Source organism: Oncorhynchus clarkii, chromosome 27 (genome assembly GCF_045791955.1).
Source record: "Oncorhynchus clarkii lewisi isolate Uvic-CL-2024 chromosome 27, UVic_Ocla_1.0, whole genome shotgun sequence".
NCBI lineage: Eukaryota > Metazoa > Chordata > Actinopteri > Salmoniformes > Salmonidae > Oncorhynchus > Oncorhynchus clarkii.
In genome coordinates, this window is record NC_092173.1 from 18,729,672 (window position 1) to 18,756,038 (window position 26,367).

Here is a 26,367-nt window from a genome sequence, read left to right on the forward strand (position 1 = left end):
AAATGGAAGAAGTTTCAAACCACCAAGACTTTTCCTAGAGCTGGCTGTCCGGCAGAACTGAGAAATTGGGGGAGTAGGGCCTTGGTCACCATCTCTACGGTGAAGTATGGTGGTGGCAGAAAAATGCTGTGGGGATGTTTTTCAGTGGCAGGGACTGGGAGACTAGTCAGGATCGAGGGAAAGATGAACAGAGAAAAGTACAGATCCTTGATAAAAACCTGCTCCAGAGCGCTTAGGACATCAGACTGGGGCAAAGGTTTTACCTTCCAACAGGACAAAGACTCTAAGCACAAAGCCAATACAACGCAGGAGTGGCTTTGGGTGGCCCAGCCAGAGCCCAGATTTGAACCAGATCGAACATCTCTGGAGAGACCTGAAAACAGCTGTGCATTGATGCTCCCCATCCAACCTGACAGAGCTTGAGAGGATCTGCAGAGAAGAATGGGAGAAGCTCCACAAATATAGGTGTGCCAAGCTTGTAGTGTCATACCCAAGGAGACTGTAATCGCTGCCAAAGGTGCTTCAACAAAGTAGAGGGTCTGAATACTTATGTAAATGTGATATCAGTTTGTTATTTGTATTACATTTGCAAAAATTACAATAACCTGTTTTGTCTTTGTCATTATGGGGTATTGTGTGTAGATTGATGAGGAAAAACCACAATTTAATAAATTTTAGAATAAGGCTATTACGTAACATTTTCTGGAAAAGTTAAGGGGTCTGAATACTTTCTGAATGCACTGAATGTGTGTGCATTTTTACCAGTTTATGAACATGAGGATGAAACCTCGCAGTTAACTTCAGTAAACTACAGAAATTACAGCAGGACAGTCAGTCTCACCTGGACTATAACCAGCACCACCCGCACCTAGGTTACCATAACCTATTGAACAGGAGAGAGTGGAGCATTACTGAAGAGTTGATATAGTTGAACAATTTCAAATACTATTTGAACCCATGTTTGCTGTTGAAATTGGCTACGCTGTAGGCAGGAACATCTTGTATACAATGACGGAGTCCTACTTCCAATTGCAGAGCACACGCTGTACCGTTATAGGCAGAGTAGGCCAACTCTTCAGAGGTCCATGCTGCTATAGTATCTCTAAACCTTCACTCTGCCTGTGACGGTAATCAGTCTCCACTGGTAGTGTTTGTTGCCTCATTCTTCTCTCTTGCCCTACAGCTCTCTCTGGCTTTGATATGACTTAAAAATCAAGATTTCTCACTACTTTTACGAGAACTCTACTCCAAAATAAAGATAACATCACTATGATATGTTGCTCAGATGTGGTAGTATATGTACATAAAAGTAAGAGTAAAATATGTAAGAGTATTAGTACAAAGCTGGGCTTTAAGTGTCAGGGTTTTTACCTGGGGGTTTGGGTGCTTTTTGACCTGCTCCTGCCCCTGCTCCCAGACCTTCACCAGTGGGATACCTCACACCTGAAACATGAGACTGGGTTAGTTCTCCTATAGCCTCGTACCAGGCCTCTAGTGGGTGACACTAGTCCTCCACTAAGAACATGACTGACATTTCACACACTAGATAGTTATTATCTGTAGCTTTATATGATCAGCTACTGTCGATGACAGTTGAACCTATCTAGCTAGACTTGGCAGTTAAAAACAAGGACAAGACATTTCCCTGGCTATGGTCAAGCTTTGTGTTGTTACAAAGCTACAACCACAGAACGTCCCAGAGGTCGTTGTTTGAGGTGGCATGAGAGTTTCAACGGTTTGGTTTGGAGAGGGTGTTTCTAGCTCAGTTGGCATTGGGGTTTCAGACACAGTCCCATTGGCATCTCATTCCTGGCTCTGGTGTCTGTCACAGTCACCTCTCCAATCGCCTCATTGGTCATAGGAAGTGCAAGTCAATTACATTTCCTGGACAACGGTCACTCTGAGAGGCCAGCTGGCCTGCTTCCCCTCTCTCATACATACCCTGTCCCTGTCCATAACCACCTTGACCATAACCATACGGGTATCCCCCTGAATCATGATGGAAAGAAAAGCAGCTTTATTCCTGACATGATGACTTCATTGCCTAGGGAACACCAGAAATTGTCTCAGCAAGATGTATGTTACACAATGTTATACAGAGTTGACCTGAGGTAGAGTACGGAGTTACAATAAGCCATTGAAGTTATGGGATGGGGTTGAACTCAACATGTCTCTTCGTACGGCACCATTTTGGGGACATTGTGGATATTAATTGTTCAGTTACACAGAAAGCTTATTTATTTCCTAAGACCGGTACGAAAGTGATTCCATACCTGCACCACCACCTGCTCCAGTAAGAGGAATACCTGCTCCTCCAGCCACACCGCCTGCTCCTCCAGCCACACCGCCTGCTCCTCCCACAACTACAGGAGAGATACAAAACACAGTGAGTGAGATCATATACAGTGAGCTCCAAAAGTATTGGGGCATTGACATTTGTTTGTTTGTTTTGGCTCTGTAGTCCAGAACTTTGGATTTGAAATGATACAATGACTAATGAGGTTAAAGTGCAAACTATCAGCTTTAATTTGAGGGTATTTTCATCCATATCGGGTAAATGTTCCGAAATTGCAGCACTTTTTGTACATAATTCTCCCATTTTAGGAGACCAAAAGTATTGGGACAAATTCACTTATATGTGTATTAAAGTAGTCAAACATTTAGTATTTGGTTCCATATTCCTAGCATGCAATGATCACATCACACTTGAGACTCTACAAACGTGTTGGATGAATTAGCTGTTTGTTTTGGTAGTGTTTCAGATTATTTTGTGTCCAATAGAAATAAATGGTAAATAATGCATTGTGTCATTTTGGAGTCACTTTTATTGTAAATAAGAACACAGTATGTTTCTAAACACTTCTACATTCATGTGGATGCAACCATAATTATGGATAATCCTGAATAAACCATGAATAATGATGAGTGGGAAAGCATAAATATCATACTACCCTGCCCCCCCCCCCCCCCCCCAAAATGCTAACCTCCCCTGTTATTGTAGTGGCGAGAGGTTAGCATGTATTGGGAGTATGATATTTGTGCGTCTAACTTTCTCACTTCTCATTATTTATGATTCATTCAGGACTATCCGTAATCATGGTAGCATCCAAATTAATTAATTTTGAGAAACACATTTTATTCTTATCCAATGTGCTGGAGTACAGAGCCAAAACAACAACAAATGTGTCACTGTCCCAATACTTTTGGAGCTCACCGTACTGTAGCTACATCTTTAATAAACACTTCTTATGGCACACTCTGACACACACCTGGATGTTTCAGGGGCTTGGCTCCAGGATGTTGTCCAGCTCCTGCTCCGTATGGATCTGAGGAAATACAGAGAACATAAACGTAATTTGCACAGCCTATTTTTACTCTCTACTCAACAGTGACTGTAATGCAATATCACCAGGGATACGGACATGAGATTATATTAATGGACAAATACCTGAATAAACCAATTACAGTGATGGGGATTTAGTCTGAGTAGAAAGTAACCCAAGGCCGCACATGGCCATAGTGAATTAAGTTTGAGACTCCATTACAAGGATGCAGACAGAGAAATTGGCTTACTTCCATATCCTCCTCCATAGGGATATCCACCAGCACCTGTGGAGCAATATATGCCATTAAAACCCCATGGACATAACATATGGTTGGGTGTGGGGCTGTTGGATGGTTCACTGATCTGAATGATGGTCACTGATCTGAATGATGATCTGAATGTCACACTCAAGCTTGTCCTAGCTTGTCCTAGCTCTATCAACAATATTCTCTTCAACATGACCTTGTAATTTGATAGTGAAGACCTACAGACAGTGTGAAGCTTTTAAAGTGATGACATAAGAGGTTTACTGTAAGGTCAGCCTAGAGGTCAGAGTTCATGATCCAGTACATCTGGTATAATTCAAACTAGATTATTTGAATTAGGTTGTTTTCTTTCTTTGTCTAGAATACTAGTTTTAAGAGGCTGTGGTGGAATGGCCTCCTATCATCTCCTCCTATTTCCTTCTCTCCCCTCTCTCATACATACCCTGTCCATAACCTTGACCATACCGGAGTTGTCCTGCTGAATCATGACGGAAAGAAAAGCAGCTTTATTCCTGACAAGGGAGCACCAGTGAGTGGCTCCGTCAGGTCACGTAGCTAACATACTAATTCCAATAAAGCTAGCTGCTTCCTGCTTATATAATAAACTTTAAAATGCCTTAAAACATATCAACATATTACACCACTTATCCCTGGCCTGGCCATACAATCCTTTTTTTAAATTGATCAGACCTCTGATTTATTCATTTACAGAGAAGAGGCTGACACAAGCCAAGGTCATATCTCAGTGAAGTCATGCAGTAGTTTGAAATAAAAACAGATATGTGTGTGTGTGTGTGTGTGTGTTTGTGCGTGTGTGTCTGCTACTAGTGTAGAGATGATAAGGTTGTGGTCTGCTCTTCTCCTCTCTCATACATACCCTGTCCATAACCACCATACGGGTATCCCCCTGTATCATGATGACAAAAAAAAAGCCGCTTATTTCCTGAAATTATGACTTCATCACCAGGGCACCCAAATGAATGGCTCAGTCAAAAATGTTAGTTAAGACAATAAATCAGAACATCCTAATGCAGATTCAGTCATGCAAGGGGCCTTTCAGGTTTAAGACCTCATACATTTATTTTGCGCTCTCATCTAGTTTAAGATTCTTTGTTGACCAATAGCCATACATCTGCCTTCATTTTATGTTCTAATCAAAATATGTATTTGAATGCTCAATAGAAATGTTTCACAAAAATATATAGGCCTGAATTGTTTTCTTTTTGCCTCTAGTGAAGGAACTACCCAGCCAGCTGAGACAGTGATAACATATTCAACACATTCACAGGACTTCAGGTGTTACGCCCCTGAAAAAGGGGAGAAATAATCACGAGAGTGATATTGTGTTGTTTTCTCAATTAAACTTTTAGTGCAATGAGAAAAGACCGCGATTTCCCCGGGAATATGGGTGGAGACCAGAGCAATCGATCTCAGGCTCATAGATTAAGAGCATTTAGTAGATCACAGATTAACACTTTTAGGCACCACAAAATAAAGTAATCAATATAACGTTTACACATTACTCTCAGAATTCGTACCCTTTGTACGCTTGATGGATTTGAACTTTAACACAATTATATGAATGTTATCAATCTCTTTCAACTAATACTGAATGCATGATCATTTTAACCTTAGATGTTTTAAGATCCTCACATACTATGAACTTACAAATACTTTTTAATGTATAACAGGTTATGAATATTTCCTTTAACCTGTCACACAGGCAGTTAAATTAATTTGAGATTGATGGTGCAGAACTGTCTATCATCCTGATGCATTTCAAAAAATGCATATAACATGCATTTGAATGTATATAGATGACTGCTTCCACGTGTCTAGATTCGGTCAATTCTTTAATATTACATGTCCTAACAGCACCTTACAAAGGCCTGAGACTACTAGCAAATCTAACTGCACCTTTTACTATCATATACTGTTGACTTGACCTTATCTCTGTACATTTCTAATCAATATGACTGTCTTGCAATGGCTAACACGTTTTAGGTACGTCAACAAATTTGTGGCCTGGGTTAGCATTATGATCAGTCTTAATTGTATGTTTTGGTGCATTAGACCAGAGAAAAGAGCTGATGCTGCTGTTCATTGTGTGTAAACAACTCTTGCTATTGACTCACATGAAGAAAGTAATAACATCCTTATCTGATCAATAATAAAGCATATTATTCCTAATCGTGTGTGCATAAGGGTTGGAACATCACTGTTATATGAATGTGCATAGGGGTTTATTAATTATATTTATATTGGCATGTAAAAGTGTTCAATCACATTAATGAATGGGTTATGGATCTGAGTTGATGGTGTCAATTTGAAGTTGTAAACAACCAGTTCTGTAATACTACTGCAATAATATGATATTAGCAGGGTTTCAGAATCCTTACCTGCACCAGGGGGTTTAGGAGCTTTGCCACCTGCTCCGACACCCACACCTGTAAATAATATAAAGCCCAGAGGTTAGAGCGTTGGTCCAGAAACAAAATCGGTCACTAGTTTGAATCCCCAAGACGACAATTTGATAAATCTACCGATGTGCCCTTAAGCAAGGCACTTAACCCTAATTGCTCCAGGGTCGCCGTTGATAATGGCTGACCATGGCAGTGACCCCACTCTCCAAGGGTGTCTCAGGGGGAGTTGGGATATGCAAAAACACATTTCCAATTCAGACATTTGTATAATGTACGTGTGAAATTGGACAAATTTAAACATCCACTAAATTAATATTATTAATTATTAATCATGTCACTTACACAACTGGAAAACAAACTACTCAACAGCATCGCCTGCAGGAAATTGTCACCATCATGTGGCTAAACAATGTCACATACTCTGCTCCTTATAGTCTCCACTATCGAGACACTTTACCTCAAGGCTGCTGTACTCCAGTAGCAACTACATGAGAAGTATTTGAAAGTAAACCAATAGTAATTGAACCCAGGTCTGCTATGGTGGACACAACACTCACCAGGCTGAGCTGGGCCTGTACCAACTGGAAACAAAGAGAAGTTTTTAACACACAGTTACAGAGCATATTGGTTCAAATTGATGATAAATGAAAACCCTAATGTTTGATGTACAGTAAATACATTAAAAAAAATCACAGGTCAACAATGAAGATGGAATCTAAAATTGCTCTTCAAAGATAAGAAAAGATAGTAAAGTACAGGAATGTTGATAGGTACAAGTAGGACGCCATTTTCATGCAGAAGGATTTTTACATTTTCAGGAGAATCTATTTAAATGACTTACCACTAGGTTGAAGAACCCCAGCCCCAACTGTGAAGGCGATCATGCTAACTATTACCAGCTACGTCATAATTAGGACAGTTATAAAAAGTCTCCAAAATAGAATAACTTACCACTCAAAAAACTATAATAAAATGTTCAGTGATTCTAATGACACAATGTTGCAAAACTATCGAGAATAAATAATTTATGTTGGTTTCATAAAAAATATGGTCCAATACATACCTCCAGTTACTCCTGTGGCACCTGCAGCAAACCAAAAGAAGGTTAATCAATGACGTGATATATTAATAATATGCATTTACATGAAAATGAACAAGAAAGTGCTGTATCAAAGTACTCTATCCGAGATGCAACAAGACAGAGAAAAATCACACAAAATAAAATATCGTAAAGATATATAAATATTTTAGTTTCTAGACTGAAGAACACATCTAAAGCAGGGGCTCCAAAAAAATATGTGCTGGAAGAATGACACAGTAATATGTATTTTTGTGTCCATTTTATCATTAAAAACATTTTCAAACAATGTGGGATTTCAAATACAGTACCATAAGTAAACATCAGGTAATAACAAGGATATGATCCCCTGCTGTAGAAGATGCCGCAGAGGTGGACAATTCCAGTCCTCGAGGGCCTGATTGGTGTCACAGTTTTTCCCCAGCTAACACACCTGACTCCAATCACCTAAACATGTTTAAAATGCAATTTGATTAATCAGCTGTGTTTGCTAGGGATGGAGAAAAAGTGACACCAATCAGGCCCCTGAGGACTAGAGTTTCCCACCCCTGAAGGGAGATAGGACTTTAACTACCAAGGAGAAAGGATGAGTGCATACAGTAAGTATCTACAGGTCTTCCAGGCACAATCTCCATAGGAGCAATCTTTATTGTGGAGGACATTAACAGTAACTAGTAATATTACAGAATACTGTAAGTCAATCAAGTATTGACAAGTGTCAGATGAATCTAATTGGTTAAAAAGCGAAGGGAGGGAGGAGAGAGCAGAAATGGGAGATATTTCAAGAGCAGCAAGATAGTTGAGGGAAAGAGAGGAAGAGTGTTTAAGAGGACAAACAACTTCTAGAAAATACCTGAGAGACACTGGCAACACATTATCTTGTCAACACCCACATGAACATTACATTCCTTCATTTTTTTGTTGTTGCAGAAGGCCAAAAAATTACAATGTTTTTAGAAAGGAATCTAACCGAATCAACTAAAATTAATTGTTTATCAAAAGCCAATAAGTAATCGTGTCAAATGTTATGAAGTGCTTATGTAAGGAATTGTAAAGAACATACAGTACGAGTCAAAAGTTTGGACACACCTACTCATTGCAGGGTTTTTCTTGATTTTTACTATTTTCTATATTGTAGAATGATAGTGAAGACATCAAAACTATGAAATAACACATATGGAATCATGTAGTAACCAAAAGAGTGTTAAACAAATCAAAATATATTTTATATTTGAGATTCTTCAAAGGTGCCGCCTTGACAGCTTTGCACACTCTTGGCATTCTCTCTTCATGAGGTAGTCACCTGGATCACATTTCAATTCACAAGTGTGCCTTGTTATAAGTTAATAGTGAAGACCTCAAAACTATGAAATGACACATATGGAATCATGCAGTAACCAAAAAAGTGTTAAACAAATCAAAATACATGTTAGATTCTTCCAAGTAGCCACCCTTTGTCTTGATGACATCTTTGCAACCTCTTGACATTCTCTCAACCAGCTTCACCTGGAATGCTTTTCCAACAGTCTTGAAGGAGTTCCACATATGCTCAGCACTTGTAGGCTGCTGTTTCTTCACTCTGCGGTTCAACTCATCCCAAACCATCTCAATTGGGTTGAGGTCAGGTGATGGTGGAGGCCAGGTCATCTGAGGCAACCTGGACAGGAAGATCACATCAGTGACTCAACCCACTCAAGTGACGCACCCCTGATGCAGCACTCCATCACTCTCCTTCTTGGTCAAATAGCCATTAAACATCCTGGAGGTGTGTTGAGTCATTGTCCTGTTGAAAAACAAATGATAGTCACCACTAAGCGCAAACCAGATGGGATGGTGTATCGCTGCAGAATGCTGTGGTAGCCATGGTGGTTAAGTGTGCACCGGAGGAGATGTCTGCCGTTTTACGGTCTCCTAACCAATTGTGCGATTATGTGTTTTTTTTCGCGATATTTGTAAATGATTTTGTACATAATGTTTCTGCAACCATATCTTATGGCAGAAAAAAGCTTCTGGATATCAGGACAGCGATCACTCACCTCGGATTAGACAAAGATTTTTTCAACAAGAAGCAGGACTCACACGACATTCTCCAAACAACCCACAGGGCAGACATCCCAATTATTCGCAAAAGGAAGCGACGCAGAGGACGAAGAGCCGGATGCCTCGTCCGGACCCGCAGAAGGCGAGTAGGAAAGCTGCCGTTACCGTCAATATTACTCGCCAACGTGCAATCATTGAACAATAAACTAGACGAGGTACGATCACAAATATCCTACCAACGGAACATCAAAAACTGTAATATCCTATGTTTCACGGAATCGTGGCTGAATGACGACATGAATATTCAGCTAGTGGGATATACACTGCACCGGCAGGATAGAACAGCACACCGGTAAGACGAGGGGGGCAGTCTGTGCAGATTTGTAAACAACAGCTGGTGCACGAAATCTAAGGAAGTTTCTAGATTTTGCTTGCCTGATGCAGAGTATATTGTGATAAATTGCAGGCCACACTACTTGCCTAGAGAGTTCTCAGCTATACTTTTGTGTCTGTTTATTTACCACCACAAACAGATATGGGCACTAAGACCACACTCAGTCAGCTGTATAAGGAAATAAGCTAAATGGAAACCGCTCACCCAGAGGCGGCGCTCCCAGTGGCCGGAGACTTTAATGCAGGGAAACTTAAATCAGTTCAAATTTCCATCAACATGTTAAATGTGCAACCAGAGGGGAAAGAAATTCTAGATCACCTGTACTCCACACACAGAGACGCGTACAAAGCTCTCCCTCGCCCTCCATTTGGTAAATCCGACCACAACTATATCCTCCTGATTCCTGCTTATAAGCAAAAATTAAAGCAGGAAGCACCAGTGACTCGGTCTATAAAAAAGTGGTCAGATGAAGCAGATGCTAAACTACAAGACTGTTTTGCTATCACAGACTGGAACATGTTCCGGGATTCTTCCGATGACATTGAGGAATACACCACATCCGTCACTGGCTTTATCAATAAGTGAATTGAGGATGTCATCCCCACAGTGACTGTTTGCACATACCCCAACCAGAAGCCATGGATTACAGGCAACATTCGCACTGCGCTAAAGGGTAGAGCTGCCGCTTTCGAGGTGCAGGACTCTAACCCGGAAGCTTACAAGAAATCCCGCTGTGCCCTGCGACAAACCATCAAACAGGCAAAGCGTCACTCTAGGGCTAAGATTGAATCATACTACACCGGCTCCGACGCTTGTCGGATGTGGCAGGACTGGCAAACTATTACAGACTACAAAGGGAAGCACAGCCGGGAGCTGCCCAGTGACACGAGCCTACCAGACGAGCTAAATCACTTCTATGCTCATTTCGAGGCAAGCAACACTGAGGCATGCATGAGAGCATCAGCTGTTCCGGACGACTGTGTGATCACTCTCTCCATAGCCGACGTGAGTAAGACCTTTAAACAGGTCAACATGCACAAGGCTGCGGGGCCAGACGGATTACCAGGACGTGTGCTCCGGGCATGTGCTGACCAACTGGCAGGTGTCTTCACTGACCTTTTCAACATCTCCCTGATTGAGTCTGTAATACCAACATGTTTCAAGCAGACCACCATAGTTCCTATGGACAAGAACACAAAGGCAACCTGCCTAAATGACTACAGACCCGAATCACTCACGTCCGTAGCCATGAAGTGCTTTGAAAGGCTGGTCATGGCTCACATCAACACCATTATCCCAGAAACCCTAGACCCACTACAATTTGCTTACCGCCCAAACAGATCCACAGATGATGCAATCTCTATTGCACTCCACACTGCCCTTTCCAACCTGGACAAAAGGAACACCTATGTGAGAATGCTATTCATTGACTACAGATCAGCGTTCAACACCATAGTACCCTTAAAGCTCATCACTAAGCTAAGGAACCTGGGACTAAACACCGCCCTCTGCAACTGGATCCTGGACTTCCTGATGGGCAGCTCCCAGGTGGCGAGGGTAGGTAGCAACACATCTGCCACACTGATCCTCAACACTGGAGCTCCCCAGGGGTGCGTCCCCAGGGGTGCATGCTCAGTCCCCTCCTGTACTCCATGTTCACCCACGACTGCATGGCCAGGCACGACTCCAACACCATCATTAAGTTTGCAAACGATACAACAGTGGTAGGCCTGATCACCGACAACGACAAGACAGCCTATACGGAGGAGGTCAGAGACCTGGCCGGGTGGTGCCAGAATAATAACCTATCCCTCAACGTAACCAAGACTAAGGAGATGATTGTGGACTACAAGAAAAGGAGCACCGAGCACGCCCCCATTCTCATCGACGGGGCTGTAGTGGAGCAGGTTGAGAGCTTCAAGTTCCTTGGTGTCCACATCAACAACAAACTAAAATGGTCCAAACACACCAAGACAGTCGTGAAGAGGGCACAACAAAGCCTATTCCCCATCAGGAAACTAAAAATATTTGGCATGGGTCCTGAGATCCTCAAAAGGTTCTACAGCTGCACCATCGAGAGCACCCTGACCGGTTTCATCACTGCCTGCTACGGCAATTGCTCGGCCTCCGACCGCAAGGCACTTCAGAGGGTAGTGCGTACGGCCCAGTACATCACTGTGGCAAAGCCGCCTGCCATCCAGGACCTCTACACCAGCGGTACCGGAGTGCCAAGTCTAGGACAAAAAGGCTTCTCAACAGTTTTTACCACCAAGCCATAAGACTCCTGAACAGGTACCCAGACTTTTTGCAGTGTTCCCTCCCCCCAACCCCTCTTTTATGCTGCTGCTACTCTTTGTTTATCTTATATGCATAGTCACTTTGGCTAACCGGGCTAACCGGGCTATCTGCTTTGTGTCCCACCACCCGCCAACCCCTCTTTTTACACTACTGCTACTCTCTGTTCATCATAAATGCATAGTCACTTTAACCATACCTACATGTACATAATACCTCAATAAGCCTGACTAACCGGTGTCTGTATATAGCCTTGCTACTCTTATTTTCAAATGTCTTTTTACTGTTGTTTTATTTCTTTACTTACCCACACACACACCTTTTTATAGCACTATTGTATTCGGCGCACGTGACAAATAAACGCTGATTTGATTTGATTTGAATTCTAAATAAATCTCTGACCGTGTCACTAGAAAAGCACCCCCACACCATCACACATCCTCCTCCATGCTTCACGGTGGGAACCACACACATAGAGATCATCAGTTCACCTACTCTGCGTCTCACAAAGACAAAGCGTTTGGAACCAAAAATCTCAAATTTGGACTCATCAGACCAAAGGACAGGTTTCCACCAGTCTTATGTCTATTGCTGGTGTTTTTTTTAGCCCAAGCAAGTTTTTTCTTCTTATTGATTTCCTTAAGTAGTGGTTTCATTGCAGCGATTCAACCATGAAGGCCTGATTCACAGTCTCCTCTGAACAGTTGATGTTGGGATGTGTCTGTTACTGTACATGTACTGTACTACATGTACTGTACATGTACTCGTTGAAACATTTATTTGGGCTGCAATCTGAGCCTGACAACTCTAATGAACTTATCCTCTGCAGCATAGGTAACTCTGTCTTCCTTTCCTGTGGCGGTCCTCATGAGAGCCAGTTTCATCATAGCGCTTGATGTTTTTTGCGACTGCACTTGAAAAAACTTTTAATGCTCTTGATATTTTCTGTATTTACTGACCTTCATGTCTAATTTCACTGGGGCACTATTTTCACTTCCGGATGAAAAGCATGCCCAAAGTAAACTGCCTGCTACTCAGGCCCATAAGCTAGGATATGCATATAATTGGTAGATATGGATAGAAAACACTCTATGGTTTCCAAAACTGTTAGAATAATGTCTGTGAGTATAACAGAACTGATTTGGCAGGCAAAAACCTGAGAAAAATCCATCCAGGAAGTGGGATTTCTTTATGTTTGTAGTTTTCTATTGAATGCCATTACAGTATCCATTGACTTAGGACTCAAATTTCACTTCCTATGGCTTCCACGAGATGTCAGCAGTCTTTCAGGCTTGTATTCTGAAAAATGAGAGAGTAAGACCACTCTGAATGAGTGGACACTGCAGTGTCCCAGAGATTGTTCATGTGCACGACCGAGAGCGCGCCTTTCTTGTTTACCTTTTATATTGATGACGTTATTGTCCGGTTGAAATATTATCGATTATTTAGGCTAAAAACAACATGAGGATTGATTATAAACATTGTTTGAAATGTTTCTACGAACTCTACTGATACTATTTGGATTTTTCATCTGCCTGTTGTGACTGAGTTTGAGCCTGTGGAATACTGAACAAAACGCGCGAACAAAACTGAGGTTTTTGGATATAAACAGGGACTTTATCAAACAAAACAAACATTTATTTAGTAAATGGGAGTCTTGTGAGTGCAACCATATGAAGATCATCAAAGGTAAGTGATTAATGTTATCTCTATTTCTGACTTGAGTAACTTCTCTACTTGGCTGGTAACTGTTTGTAATTTGTCTGTTGGTCGCTGTTCTCAGATAATCGCATGGTATGCTTTCGCCATGAAGCCTTTTTGAAATATGACACCGTGGTTGGATTAACAAGAAGTTCATCTTTAAACCGATGTATAACACTTGGATGTGTTATTAATTTTTATAATGAGTATTTCTGTACCCTAGTGAGGTTGAAGTAATCATGGACTATAGTTTCTCTTTGCTTATTTGACCTGTTCTTGCCATAATATGGACTTGGTATTTTACCAAATAGGGCTGTCTTCTGTATACCAACTGATTGGCTCAAACACATTAGGGAGAAAATACATTCCACCAATGTACTTTTAACAAGGCACACTTGTTAATTGAAATGTGTTCCAGGTGACTCCAGGTGACCTCATGAAGCTGGTTGAGAGAATGCCAAGAGTGTGCAAAGCTGTCATCAAGGCAAAGGGTGGCTACTTTGAAGAATCTAAAATATGCACTTTTATGGTTACTACATGATTCCATGTGTGTTATTTCATAGTTTTGATGTCTTCACTATTATTCTACAATGTAGGAAATAATACAAATAAAGATTAATCCTTGAATGAGTAGGCTTGTCCAAGCTTTTGACTGGTACTGTATGTGTATATTACACTCTTCAAATGAAGTGTAACTATGTTCTTTGTCAGAAAGGGTTTGATCATGCAAACACAGACAGCAGCAAGTCTTACTGGGCTCTGGCTCTGGGGCCTCTGTGGCCTGTGTGCCAATAGGTGTGGGATCTGCCAAAAGACAACAGGTTCCAGTTTCATCCATTGCAGTTGAAAAGGACACAGGGTAGGGGAAACTAGCGTAGGGCAGAAGACATTATGGGGATCCTTGGCACTGCCATGGCAGGAGGGAAGGGGATAAGCTCCAGCTCCAGGTGGTGAATAGCTATTGGACTATACAACAATGCTAAAGGGGACAGCACTAGCAGAACAGACATTAAGCTGTATCTTGTTTGAGGGTTTAGGGAGAAGAGAGGGGGGCAAAGAGGTTTGGGGTTTGGGAGGAGATAGGGCAGGGGACTGGCTTGCGCGATACTGCCATTGCTGTTTGATACACCTGCAGTGGAGCGCAGTTAGCCAGACAGCAGTGGTAGTGGTAGAAGATGTGGGAGTTAGCTTGGATGCTAAGGCTGTGTCTGTAGGCCATTGAAGTCCTGATGAGGCCTGCTGGAAAAGTCTGATGGGGCTTTGTCGGATTATAAACAGGTTATATACATACAGCTCATGAAACGAAAAGGAAAAATAAAAAACTATAAACTTGCATTATAATCAGTCTCTATCATTGATTAAAAAAAAAAAAAAAAAATCTATGTCTATGGCATTCCATGGTACAGTAACTACCCCTTTTTAACAGCTCTGTAAAATACAGTGCATATTTCAAGTACAGTAACTCAGGGGTTCTCAAAATGGGGTCTGAGGTACTGTAGGGGGATCGCGACCAGATAGTAATTTTTTTAAATGAATAGTACTAACAACAACAGTTTAAACTAATTTTGGCCAAGGGATCTGTGGAATAAGTTTAGAGGGTCTAATACAATACAATGTAATATTGTTAATCTACAATGTATGTTCTTAATCCTGGGCAACATGGGCCTGGGAGGCTCACAGGGATATTTGTATCCACAGTGTTCCACCAATTACCAAGTTTTGAACATTATACTTCTTGTATTCCTTTAAAAAAAAAAAAACATAAATGGACTGTAATTTAAGCTTTAAAACGGCAAAGTTTGCTCTCTGCCCCATGACAAAATGTATAGAATTGCAGGAAAATGTTCCTTCCCAGTGTCCGAGACTTGGTTTGTACGGCCATGCACTGCCAACGTCATAGTTTACTACACTTCTTGTATGCTATTTGTAACTCACTCGAGCGGTGTTCTGATTATGAGGGGGTCCCTGATTAATTTTCTATCACATAAGGGGTCCTCGGACCCCAAAAAGTTTGAGAACCCCTGCAGTAACTAAGTCTTACTATGTAGCTTTTGATATACATAATTTGTACTGATCAATGAGAAAACAGGTTAATTAAATCCAAAGTCTTGTTGAGTGCAAAACATGTGGTTCTACCTGGGATGGGAGTTCCACCGGGTTCTAGAGATGAATTCTCTGCTGTAAAGGTGTCATAGTGTCACATTAGGAGCTTTGTGGATTTTCTTTAAACCCTTCATTTTGGACCTACTTGCGTAGTACTAGCAATTATCCTGAAGGATCTATCTAGGCCAGGTAAAATAAACCAAGCAAGAATCAAAGGTGAAACTAGTATCTATTTACCTGGTTTGCCTGCGATAGGTATCCCTGTGCCCTCTGGTATATCAGTGCGCTCAATGGCAGTTCCTCCAACACCACCACCCACGCCCACACCTGGTCTTGGCGTCGCTATAGGCGCTGGAACACCTTCTCCACCGATGCCCGCCCCGCTTGGCATACCTGCGGGTAGGTAAGAACATAGGTGAAGGTATAGTATAATATGTTGAGCCATAGTGAAAATCTTGATCCAGCTAACAAGAGAGAATAGGTACTGTACAGAGACTGCACAGAACAGACAAACATTATTGTTCTTCCACTGGTCTGCATTACATAGACTAAAAGTTATGATACAACGAGAGAGGCTCTTACCATATTTAGCAGCTTTGGCTGCGGGATCATATCCTGCAATCACAAGCATCACATAATTCATATTCCTATTGCATGTTGCATCACGTTGATATCGCATAGAAGGACAGACTAGACCATGATGCTGTTTGAGCTCTTTCTGATGTCTTTACAATTCATACACATCCTCTGACGTACCTCCAGCTCCTACTCCTCCAGGTACTCCTGCTCCTAGGCCTGTTCCTACACCTCCTGGGACTCCTGTTAAGAGGTTCACAAGGAAATTATATGATTTCAAAACCAACATGAATGGGCATGAATTCAACCATAATACCAGCTCTGATGAGTAATCTTACCATATTTAGCAGCTTTGGCTGCAGCGGGATTATATCCTCCAGCCCCAGGTACACCCCCTCCTCCTCCCCCTGGTAATCCTCCTGCTCCTCCAGCTCCTATGCCTGCTCCTGCACCTCCAGGGACTCCTGTGGTAGAGGGCCACAAGAAAACAATTGTCCAACTTCAGAACTGCCAAAGACAGTAGACTTGTTACACCACAATTTAAAAAGCCCAAAATTGATGTAAATTCAACCAATGTACCAACACTGAATGAGATTGATTGTTGTGAGGGATTTTACCATATTTAGCCGCTTTGGCCACTGCAGGGTTATATCCTCCAGCCACTGGTACTCCTCCTGCTCCTCCAAGTCCTCCTGCTCCTCCTGCTCCTCCCGCTCCTAGGCCTGCTCCTGCACCTCCTGGTAATCCTGTAGTGGAGTGTCATAAAAACATGATAATTAGTTAAAAGTGGACATTCAGTATGAATTGAACCACTAACTCCGATGTTGTTGTTTTGAATGTTTTTCCTCACCATATTTAGCAGCTTTGGCCGCAGCGGGATTATATCCTGATATGCAAAAAGTGTATAAATTAAAAGACATCCTCCCTGATTTATGAACTAAAACAATTGGGGGCGGTTACTAAAAAGCAAGCTCAATGGATAATGTCCAATGAAAAGGTTTTCTATTCCAGGATTAGACTTAATCTGTGTCCAGGAAACCACCCTTTACAGAGATCAATATAATGTGATACATCCACAGGTACACATCCAATTGATTAAAATTATGTCAATTAGCCTATCAGAAGCTTCTAAAGCCATGGCATAATTTTCTGGAATTTTCCAAGCTGTTTAAAGGCACAGTCAACTTAGTGTATGTAAACTTCTGACACAATTGTGATACAGTGAATTATAAATGAAATAATCTGTCTGTAAACAATTGTTGGAAAATGTACTTGTGTCATGCACAAAGTAGATGTCCTAACCGGCTTACCCAAACTATAGTTTGTTAACAAGAAATTTGTGGAGTGATTGAAAAATGAGTTTTAATGACTCCAACCTAAGTGCATGTTAACTTCGGACTTCAACTGTATTTCAATTGAGTGATTTCCTTATATGAACTGTAACTCAGTAAAATTGTTGAAATTGTTGCATGTTGCATTTATAATTTTGTCCAGTATATTACAGTACATTTACATGGCAAAAGCATTTCGGACTCACCTCCATATCCAGCCCCAGGTACCCCTCCATATCCAGCCCCAGGTACCCCTCCATATCCAGCCCCAGGTACCCCTCCATATCCAGCCCCAGGTACCCCTCCATATCCAGCCCCAGGTACCCCTCCATATCCAGCCCCAGGTACCCCTCCATATCCAGGCCCAGGTACCCCTCCATATCCAGCCCCAGGTACCCCTCCATATCCAGCCCCAGGTACCCCTCCATATCCAGCCCCTGGCACTGCTCCTGCTCTCCCCGCCACGCCAGCTCCTCCTGGAACTCCTACAGATCAGGCTCAGGATTCAGTTATTCCTTGGTGATTTAAACAACAGTAATATCTAATAGTTGCTTCTATGCAACCCAGTGAAAAAAATCTAATATATTTAGGGGGATTGGCACCACCGGCAGTACAGTACAGTATATACAGTTGAAGTCGAAAGTTTACATACACTTAGGCTGGAGTCATTAAAACTCATTAAAGCTGTGCCTTTAAACAGCTTGGAAAATTCCAGAAAATTATGTCATGGCTTTAGAAGCTTCTGATCTGCTAATTGACATAATTTGAGTCAATTGGAGGTGTAGCTGTTGATGTATTTCAAGGCCTACCTTCAAACTAAGTGCCTCTTTGCTTGACATCATGGGAAAATAAAAATAAATCAGCCAAGAGCTCTGAAAAAAATTGTGGACCTCACAAGTCTGGTTCATCCTTGGGAGCAATTTCAAAACGTCTGAAGGTACCACGTTCATCTGTACAAACAATAGTATGCAAGTATAAACACCATGGGACCACACAGCCGTCATACCACTCAGGAAGAAGACGCATTCTGTCTCCTAGAGATGAACGTACTTTGATGATAAAAGTGCAAATCAATCCCAAAACAATAGCAAAGGACCTTGTGAAGATGCTGGAGGTCACAGGTACAAAAGTATCTATATCCACAGTAAAACGAGTCCTATATTGACATAACCTGAAAGGCCGCTCAGCAAGGAAAAAGCTACTGCTCCAAAACCGCCATAAAAAGCCAGACTATGGTTTGCAACTGCACATGGGGACAAGGATCTTACTTTTTGGAGAAACGTCCTCTGGTCTGATGAAACAAAAATTGAACTATTTGGCCATATTGACCATTGTTATGTTTGGAGGAAAAAGGGGGAGCCTTGCAAGCCGAAGAACACCATCCCAACCGTGAAGCACGGGGGTGGCAGCATCATGTTGTGGGGGTGCTTTGCTGCAGGAGGGACTGGTGCACTTCACAAAATAGATGGCATCATGAGGCAGGAAAATTATGTGGATATATTGAAGCAACATATCAAGACATCAGTCAGGAAGTTAAAGCTTGGTCGCAAATGGGTCTTCCAAATGGACAATGACCACAAGCAAACTTCCAAAGTTATGACAAAATGGCTTAAGGACAACAAAGTCAAGGTATTGGAGTGGCCATCACAAAGCCCTGACCTCCATCCTATAGAAAATCTGTGGGCAGAACTGAAAAAGCATGTGCGAGCAAGGAGGCCTGCAAATCTGACTCAGTTACATCAGCTCTGTCAGGAGGAATGGGCCAAAATTACCCCCAACTTATTGTGGGAAGCTTGTGGAAGGCTACCCAAAACATTTGACCCAAGTTAAACAATTTAAAGGCAATGCTACCAAATACTAATTGAGTGTATGTAAACTTCTGACCCACTGGGAATGTAGTCAAATAATTAAAAGCTGAAGTAGATCATTTTCTCTACTATTATTCTGACATTTCACATTCTTAAAATAATGTGGTGATCCTAACTGACCTAAGACAGGGAATTTTTACAAGGATTAAATGTCAGGAATTGTGAAAAACTGAGTTTAAATATATTTGGCTAGGGTGTATGTAAACCTCCGACTTCAACTGTATCAGTCAAAGGTTTGGACACACCTACTTATTCAAGGGTTTTTCTTTATTTTTACTAAATTCTACATTGTAGAGTAATCGTGAAGACCTAAAAACTAGGAAATAACACATATGGAATAATTTAGTAAACAAAAAAGTGTTAAACAAATCAAAATATATTTTATATTTGAGATTCTTCAAAGCCACCCTTAGCCTTGATGACAGCTTTGGACACTCTTGGCATTCTCTCAACCAGCTTCATGAGGTAGTCACCTGGAATGCATTTCAATTAACATGTGTGCCTTGTTAAAAGTTCATTTGTGGAATTTCTTTCCTTCTTAATGTGTTTGAGCCAATCAGTTGTGTTGTGACAAGGTAGCATTGGTATACAGAAGATAGCCCTATTTGGTAAAAGACCAAGTCCACATTACAGCTCAAATAAGCAAAGAGAAATGACAGTCTATCATTACTTTAAGCCATGAAGGTCAGTCAATTCAGAAAATTTCAAGAACTTTGAAAGTTTCTTCAAGTGCGGCTATGGAACACGGACCTGTTCACCGGATGTGCTACCTTGTCCCAGACCTGCTGCATTGGATTCTCTCTCTCCCGCCCCTGCTGTCTCTAACTCTGAATGATCGGCTATGAAAAGCCAACTGACATTTACACCTGAGGTGCTGACATGTTTCACCCTCTACAACCACTGTGATTATTTTTATCCGACCCTGCTGGTCATCTATGAACATATAAACGTCTTGGCCATGTACTGTTATAATCTCCACCGGCACAGACAGACGTGGACTGGCCACCCCTCAGAGCCCGGTTCCTCTCTAGGTTTCTTCCTATGTTCCAGCCTTTCTAGGGAGTTTTTCCTAGCCACTGTGCTTCTACATCTGCATTGCTTGCTGTTTGGGGTTTTAGGCTGGGTTTCTGTACAGCACTTTGTGATATCGGCTGATGTAAAAAGGGCTTTATAAATACATTTGATTTGACCTGGTCTCCAAAATCACCCAACCTCAACCTAATTGAGATGGTTTGGGATGAGTTCGACTGCAGAGTTAAGGAACAACAGCCAACAAGTGCTCAGTATATGTGGGAACCCCTTCAAAACTGTTGGAAAAGCATTCCAGTTGACTACCTGATGAAGCTGGTTGAGAGAATGCCAAGAGCGTGCAAAGCTGTCATCAAGGCAAAGGGTGGCTACTTTGAAGAATCTAAATGTTTTGTTGTTGATTTTTTTTAAACACTTTTTTGGTTACTATTGTACATGATTCCATATTTGTTATTTCATAGTTTTGATTATTCACTCTTTTTCTACAATGTATAAAGAAAAACTCTTGAATTTGTAGGTGTTTCCAAACTTTTGACTGGTACTGTATATTTGTACTTTTACCCCTTTTTCTCCCCAATTTCGTGATATCCAATTGGTAGTTACAGTCTTGTCCCATCGCTGCAATTCCCATACGGGCTAGGGAGAGGCGAAGGTCGAGAGCCATGCGTCCTCCAAAACACAACCCTGCCATGCCGCACTCTTCCTTGACACAATGCTCGCTTAACCCGGAAGCCAGACGCACCAATGTGTCGGAGAAAACACTGTACACCTGGCGACCGAAGTCACGCCCGGTCAGCCACAAGGAATTGCTAGAGTACGATGGGACAAGAATATCCTGGCCTGCCAAAACCTCCCCTAACGCAGACGACGCTGGGCCAATTGTGTGCTGCCTCATGGGTCTCTCAGTGATGGCCTGCTGTGACACAGCCTGGGATCGAACCCGGGTCTGTAGTGACGCCTCAAGCACTGTGATGTAGTACCTTAGACAGCTGCACCACTCGGGAGGACCAGTACAGTATATTAATATAAAGGTTAGGCAATACATTTTTCTAAATCATGGAGAGGATAATGTACCATATTTAGCAGCTTTGGCCGCAGCAGCAGCCCCTCCTGCTGGTACCCCTCCATATCCTCCATAGCCTGCAATACAAAACAGATAGCAATGTTTATAAATGACCTCATAAATAGTTTGATAAGACAGACCAAAGGCTCCCAATCGTAAACCAACAGTATTAACTCTTCCAGATGACATTAGATTTCAACTTCTGGTGCAAACCTCCATATCCTGGTCCAGCCCCAATCCCTGGTACTCCTCCTGCTCCTCCTAAGCCTGCTCCTCCAGCTCCTAGGCCTGCTCCTCCAGCTCCTGGGACTCCACAAGAAGAAAATTATTAATTAAATTAAGTTATTATTTTGAAATAATGTCTCCATTCAGAACTGCTTAAGATACAGTAGACATATCTCTTCTTCTTACCATATTTAGCAGCTTTGGCCGCAGCAGGATTATACCCTGAAATTGAAAAATTGAATAAATTAAAAACATCACTCCTGCTCCCCAAGCCTCATAATACAGTAGTATTACTAACACTGGTTTATGCTTATGTTTATCAGTTCATGATATTATATCAAATTGGCGTCATTGGAAACGTACCTCCAGCTCCTGCCCCTCCATAGCCTGTCAATCAAATCATGGAACATCATCAACCTAGTAGCACTATAAGGCAATGTACCCCACTTTACCTTAAAACCAACCCTCTGCTCAACCCAACTATCTAACTCCACTGCTTAAACCGATATATAAAACCAACTCTACCCCTATGCAAAGTTTGCCAACTACATATTGTGTGTGTGAACACTGCCCTTACTTCCACCCCTCCCCCAGACCCTTCCATCCCACATGGGCATCCCCTTTGGTGTACGTACCCCCAGGCCTGGGATATCCTCCAGCAGGCACGCCACCATATCCACCCCGTGGCCCACCAGCAGCCCCCTGACCTATAACACAGTAGAGGGCATGTCATGAGTTGACACATGGTAATGTAAAGACATTTACAGAAATTTGATAATGTACCAATATGTACAGAAATTTCACCATGAATTCAACCAATGTACATTTTTCTTACCATATTTAGCTGCTTTGGCTGCAGCAGGATTATGTCCTCCAGCCCCAGGTACCCCCCCTGCTCCTCCCCCTGGTACTCCTCCCTGTACTCCTCCAAGTCCTCCTGTTCCTAAGCCTGTTCCTAGACCTCCTGGAACTCCTGTGTGTTCACATGGTTTATATGATTTCAAAACCAGAAATGTCAGCATGAATTCAACCAATGTACCAATTCTGATGTTGCTGTTTTGAATGATCTTACCATATTTAGCTGCTTTGGCTGCAGCAGGATTATATCCTCCAGCCCCAGGTACACCCCCTGCTCCTCCTCCTGGTAATCCTCCCTGTACTCCTCCCAGTCCTCCTGTTCCTAAGCCTGTTCCTAGACCTCCTGGAACTCCTGTGTGTTCACATGGTTTATATGATTTCAAAACCAAAAATGTCAGCATGAATTCAACCAATGTACCAATTCTGATGTTGCTGTTTTGAATGATCTTACCATATTTAGCTGCTTTGGCTGCAGCAGGATTATATCCTCCAGCCCCAGGTACACCCCCTGCTCCTCCTCCTGGTAATCCTCTTGCTCCTAGGCCTGCTGCTGCACCTCCGGGGACTCCTATGGCAGAAAATGTTAGGATTTTGCCATTAAGTCATGGCTAACTTAACAACTGAAAAGATATAGTTGTCACATTTCTTTGCACCATATTTAGCGGCTTTGGCAGCGGCGGGATTATATCCTACAATGAAATAGGGGTCCTAGATTCAAAACGTGATTTTGGCATACAAAACAGTGTGAAAGCATTGGAGAAGTCAAGCATCATGACTTACCTCCAGCCCCAGCTCCTCCAGCTGGTACCCCTCCTGTTCCTCCAAGACCCCCAGCTCCTAGGCCTGCCCCTGCACCCCCTGGGACCCCTATGGTCAAGGAAAAAAGAAAAAACATTGAATTTCAAATCCAACAATTGTACAAACACTGAACGAGACTGGCCTAACATCGAGTGATTTTTCTAACCATATTTAGCAGCTTTGGCGGCGGCGGCGGCAGGATTGTATCCTAAAATAGAAAATAATTCAATTAATTTACAGCCTACCTCCTGATAACTGCGTTTCTAGCCCCATAAAGTAGCAGTAGACAGCACAGTGACTGGAAGGTAGAAATTACTGTACATCTTTATGTTTCAAATGAACATTTGTCTTACCATGAATTTTTGTCTCCTCAAGCAGTAGTTAATGCTATGAATGAATTAATGAAATTGCTACAGATACTATAGTGCAATGCTTAGATAAGCTACCTCCAGACCCTGGAAAAGCTCCTGCTCCCCCAAATCCAGCACCCCCTGGAACACCTACAGGGAGGGTGACATCCATACAGTATATTATATGATCATTTCTATTATTAAAATAAGGCCAATGTGAGTTGGAGCTGACTAAGCCAATGAACGAAGCCCTTCAGTGAGTGAAGGTGTCTTAACAGCATTGTAAAGGCTGTGGCCTGGGCAGCTTTGGGATGTTTTGGTTAGTTATCCTCACCGTAATAGGGAGGCCTGGCTCCCGCTCCATAGCCTGTACAGAGATGATGAAAATGGTGATGTGTTAAAGATATCTGTTACATTGAGTTTAAAGCTGCACTGCTAATCCAGGTTAGTACACTTGATAGGAGTCAAGACAATACAGTATTATAATGCATGTTTGCACTGGTTACTAACTCTCAGATTGGGGTGTGTTTGAGCAAGGCACATCACCTTCATAACAGCTTCCTGGAGAGCCCAGTGGTTGGCATAATATACAGTGGGGTACATCATTATTGCATCATTATGAGCAAAAAAGACTATTAAATAAATCATACAAATACTCAGCTATGATGTATGCTTCAAAAAATGGTGGGGATTATACTATTTTATATTAATACAATTGACAATTGCTCAGAGAATTAGATTTTGTTTAACAAGTAATCAAATCAAATAAAAAGATTGGAACCTCTGTTTTCAATACTCTGGCACAGAGTTTTATAACGACACAGAGTTTTATGAGCTTGGAGAACATGTTGGGAGGGATCTTAGACCTTTCCTCCATACGGAATCTTTCTAGATCCTTAATATCCTTTGTCTGCGCTTATAGACGGTGCTCTTCAATTTAAACCACAGGTCTTCAATGGGGTTCGAATGCTGAGACAGATGGCCATTGCAAAATGCTGATTTTGTGGTCAATTACACATTTCCTTGTGGATTTTGATTAGTGCTTCAGATTATTGTCTAGCCAAAGATAGCAAAGATCCACCACCATATTTTACTGTAGGTATGAGGTACTTTTTTGCATTTGCTTCTGTTTTCAACACTACACCCTCCACTGATGTGCATGGCCAAAGAGCTCTATTATCATGTCATTTGACCATAGCACCAATTCCAATCCAAGTGCCAATGCTGTTTATCAAACTCCAGGTGGTGCTATAGTCATTTGACATGAAAATAGAGCACTTTGGCCATGCACACCACTGGTGGGTTTGGCATCAAAAAACAGAAGCATATGCAGAAAAGCACCTCACCAAATTGTTTATGATATACTAGTCCTGTGGCTCTTGTTAAGGTCAACAGCATCGTGAACTTAATCACGTACCAGGACATTTTAGCCAAAAATCCGGTTGCCTCTGCCAGGAGGCTGACGCTTGGCCGTAAGTGGTTCTTCCAGCAAGATAATAATCCCAAGCAGACATAAAAATCCACAAAGAAATGCTAAATTGACCACCAAATCAACATTTTGACTTGAACCCCATTGAAAACCTATCGTTTGAATAGAAGAGGGCAGTCCATAAACGCAGATGAAGGATATCATGGATCTGGAAAGATTCTGCACGGAGGAATGGTTTAAGATCCCTCCCAATGTCCATTCTTAGAAAATATTTTTGAAAAGGCTCAATGTCGTTATCCTTGCAAGGGTAGGGTGCTGAAGCATTGAAAACAGGGGTGCCAATACCTTTGATCACTATCTTTTTAAACAAAATCTCTTTCTCTGAGCAATTCTATTAACATAAAACAATATCATTGTTTTGAGAATTATTATATGTTTAACAAACGAGTTTGAATGACTTCCGACTTCAACTGTAACTCAATATTTATATTATTTATTTCATACAGTCTTTTTGCTCATCTTTATCAAGGGTGCCAATCATTTTGGGCCTGACTATACCTTAGTTAAATCTATAGGTGTTTGGTTACTATAGCCTACCTCCAGCTCCTCCTAACCCTGCACCTGCTCCACCTGGAACTCCTGTGGTGGAGGTTGACATGAAAACAATGCTTAGTTAAAAGTGGACAGACACTTCAACACAACCAATGTTGCAACTCTGATGTTGCTGTTACGAGTGACGTTTCTTACCATATTTAGCGGCTTTGGCCGCAGCAGGATTATATCCTGAAATGTAAAACATGAATACATTAAAAAGGAAATTCCGCCAAGCCATTAGGGTACACATACAGTAAAGTCAAACTACATTACATCCTGCACCCCAATGGTGCTCCTTTCTGTACCTCCAGCACCAACCCCAGCCCCAGCTACTGGTACTCCTCCTGCTCCTCCTGCGACTGAGCCAGCACCTGGGAGCCTGCCTGCACCTCCTCCTGGGAGTCCTGTGTAGAGGGACACGAGGAAACCATTGGATTTCTGAGGCATGTCTAACTAACTTCAGTTAGTTAACAGTGGAACTAAATGAGATAATAGTGGAAGTACATTTCAGCATGAATTCAATCAATGAACCAATTCTGATGTTGTTGTTTGAGTGATGATTTACCATATTTAGCTGCTTTGGCTGCCGCAGGATTATATCCTGAAATGCAAAACATGAAT

General features: G+C 41.9%; 1 protein-coding gene across 6 annotated transcripts in view; it reads right to left on the reverse strand.

Moving 5' to 3' along the window:
* LOC139385528 (elastin-like) overlaps positions 1-26,367 on the reverse strand; it is a 107,280-nt gene that overhangs the window by 23,100 nt on the left and 57,813 nt on the right. Inside the window, exons 21-56 of one of the 6 annotated variants that reach the window (XM_071130650.1) lie at positions 26,312-26,347; positions 26,052-26,150; positions 25,900-25,935; positions 25,750-25,791; positions 24,058-24,090; positions 23,820-23,873; positions 23,540-23,581; positions 23,356-23,442; positions 23,027-23,143; positions 22,790-22,927; positions 22,553-22,690; positions 22,353-22,424; positions 22,081-22,104; positions 21,904-21,939; positions 21,706-21,795; positions 21,504-21,569; positions 17,052-17,087; positions 16,819-16,947; positions 16,540-16,665; positions 16,382-16,444; positions 16,208-16,240; positions 15,863-16,018; positions 15,659-15,700; positions 14,276-14,326; positions 7,078-7,098; positions 6,856-6,882; positions 6,572-6,595; positions 5,991-6,038; positions 4,469-4,498; positions 4,034-4,069; positions 3,574-3,609; positions 3,270-3,326; positions 2,274-2,363; positions 1,942-1,989; positions 1,372-1,443; positions 842-883 (exon numbers count right to left, since the gene is read on the reverse strand). In XM_071130650.1, the coding sequence (XP_070986751.1) occupies positions 842-883; positions 1,372-1,443; positions 1,942-1,989; positions 2,274-2,363; positions 3,270-3,326; positions 3,574-3,609; positions 4,034-4,069; positions 4,469-4,498; positions 5,991-6,038; positions 6,572-6,595; positions 6,856-6,882; positions 7,078-7,098; positions 14,276-14,326; positions 15,659-15,700; positions 15,863-16,018; positions 16,208-16,240; positions 16,382-16,444; positions 16,540-16,665; positions 16,819-16,947; positions 17,052-17,087; positions 21,504-21,569; positions 21,706-21,795; positions 21,904-21,939; positions 22,081-22,104; positions 22,353-22,424; positions 22,553-22,690; positions 22,790-22,927; positions 23,027-23,143; positions 23,356-23,442; positions 23,540-23,581; positions 23,820-23,873; positions 24,058-24,090; positions 25,750-25,791; positions 25,900-25,935; positions 26,052-26,150; positions 26,312-26,347 (2,277 nt within the window). Of the gene's footprint in view, positions 1-841; positions 884-1,371; positions 1,444-1,941; positions 1,990-2,273; positions 2,364-3,269; positions 3,327-3,573; positions 3,610-4,033; positions 4,070-4,468; positions 4,499-5,990; positions 6,039-6,571; positions 6,596-6,855; positions 6,883-7,077; positions 7,099-14,275; positions 14,327-15,658; positions 15,701-15,862; positions 16,019-16,207; positions 16,241-16,381; positions 16,445-16,539; positions 16,666-16,818; positions 16,948-17,051; positions 17,088-21,503; positions 21,570-21,705; positions 21,802-21,903; positions 21,940-22,080; positions 22,105-22,352; positions 22,425-22,552; positions 22,691-22,789; positions 22,928-23,026; positions 23,144-23,355; positions 23,443-23,539; positions 23,582-23,819; positions 23,874-24,057; positions 24,091-25,749; positions 25,792-25,899; positions 25,936-26,051; positions 26,151-26,311; positions 26,348-26,367 lie in introns of all 6 variants that reach the window. The other 5 variants (XM_071130652.1, XM_071130651.1, XM_071130653.1 and 2 more) reach the window with 5 other exon arrangements.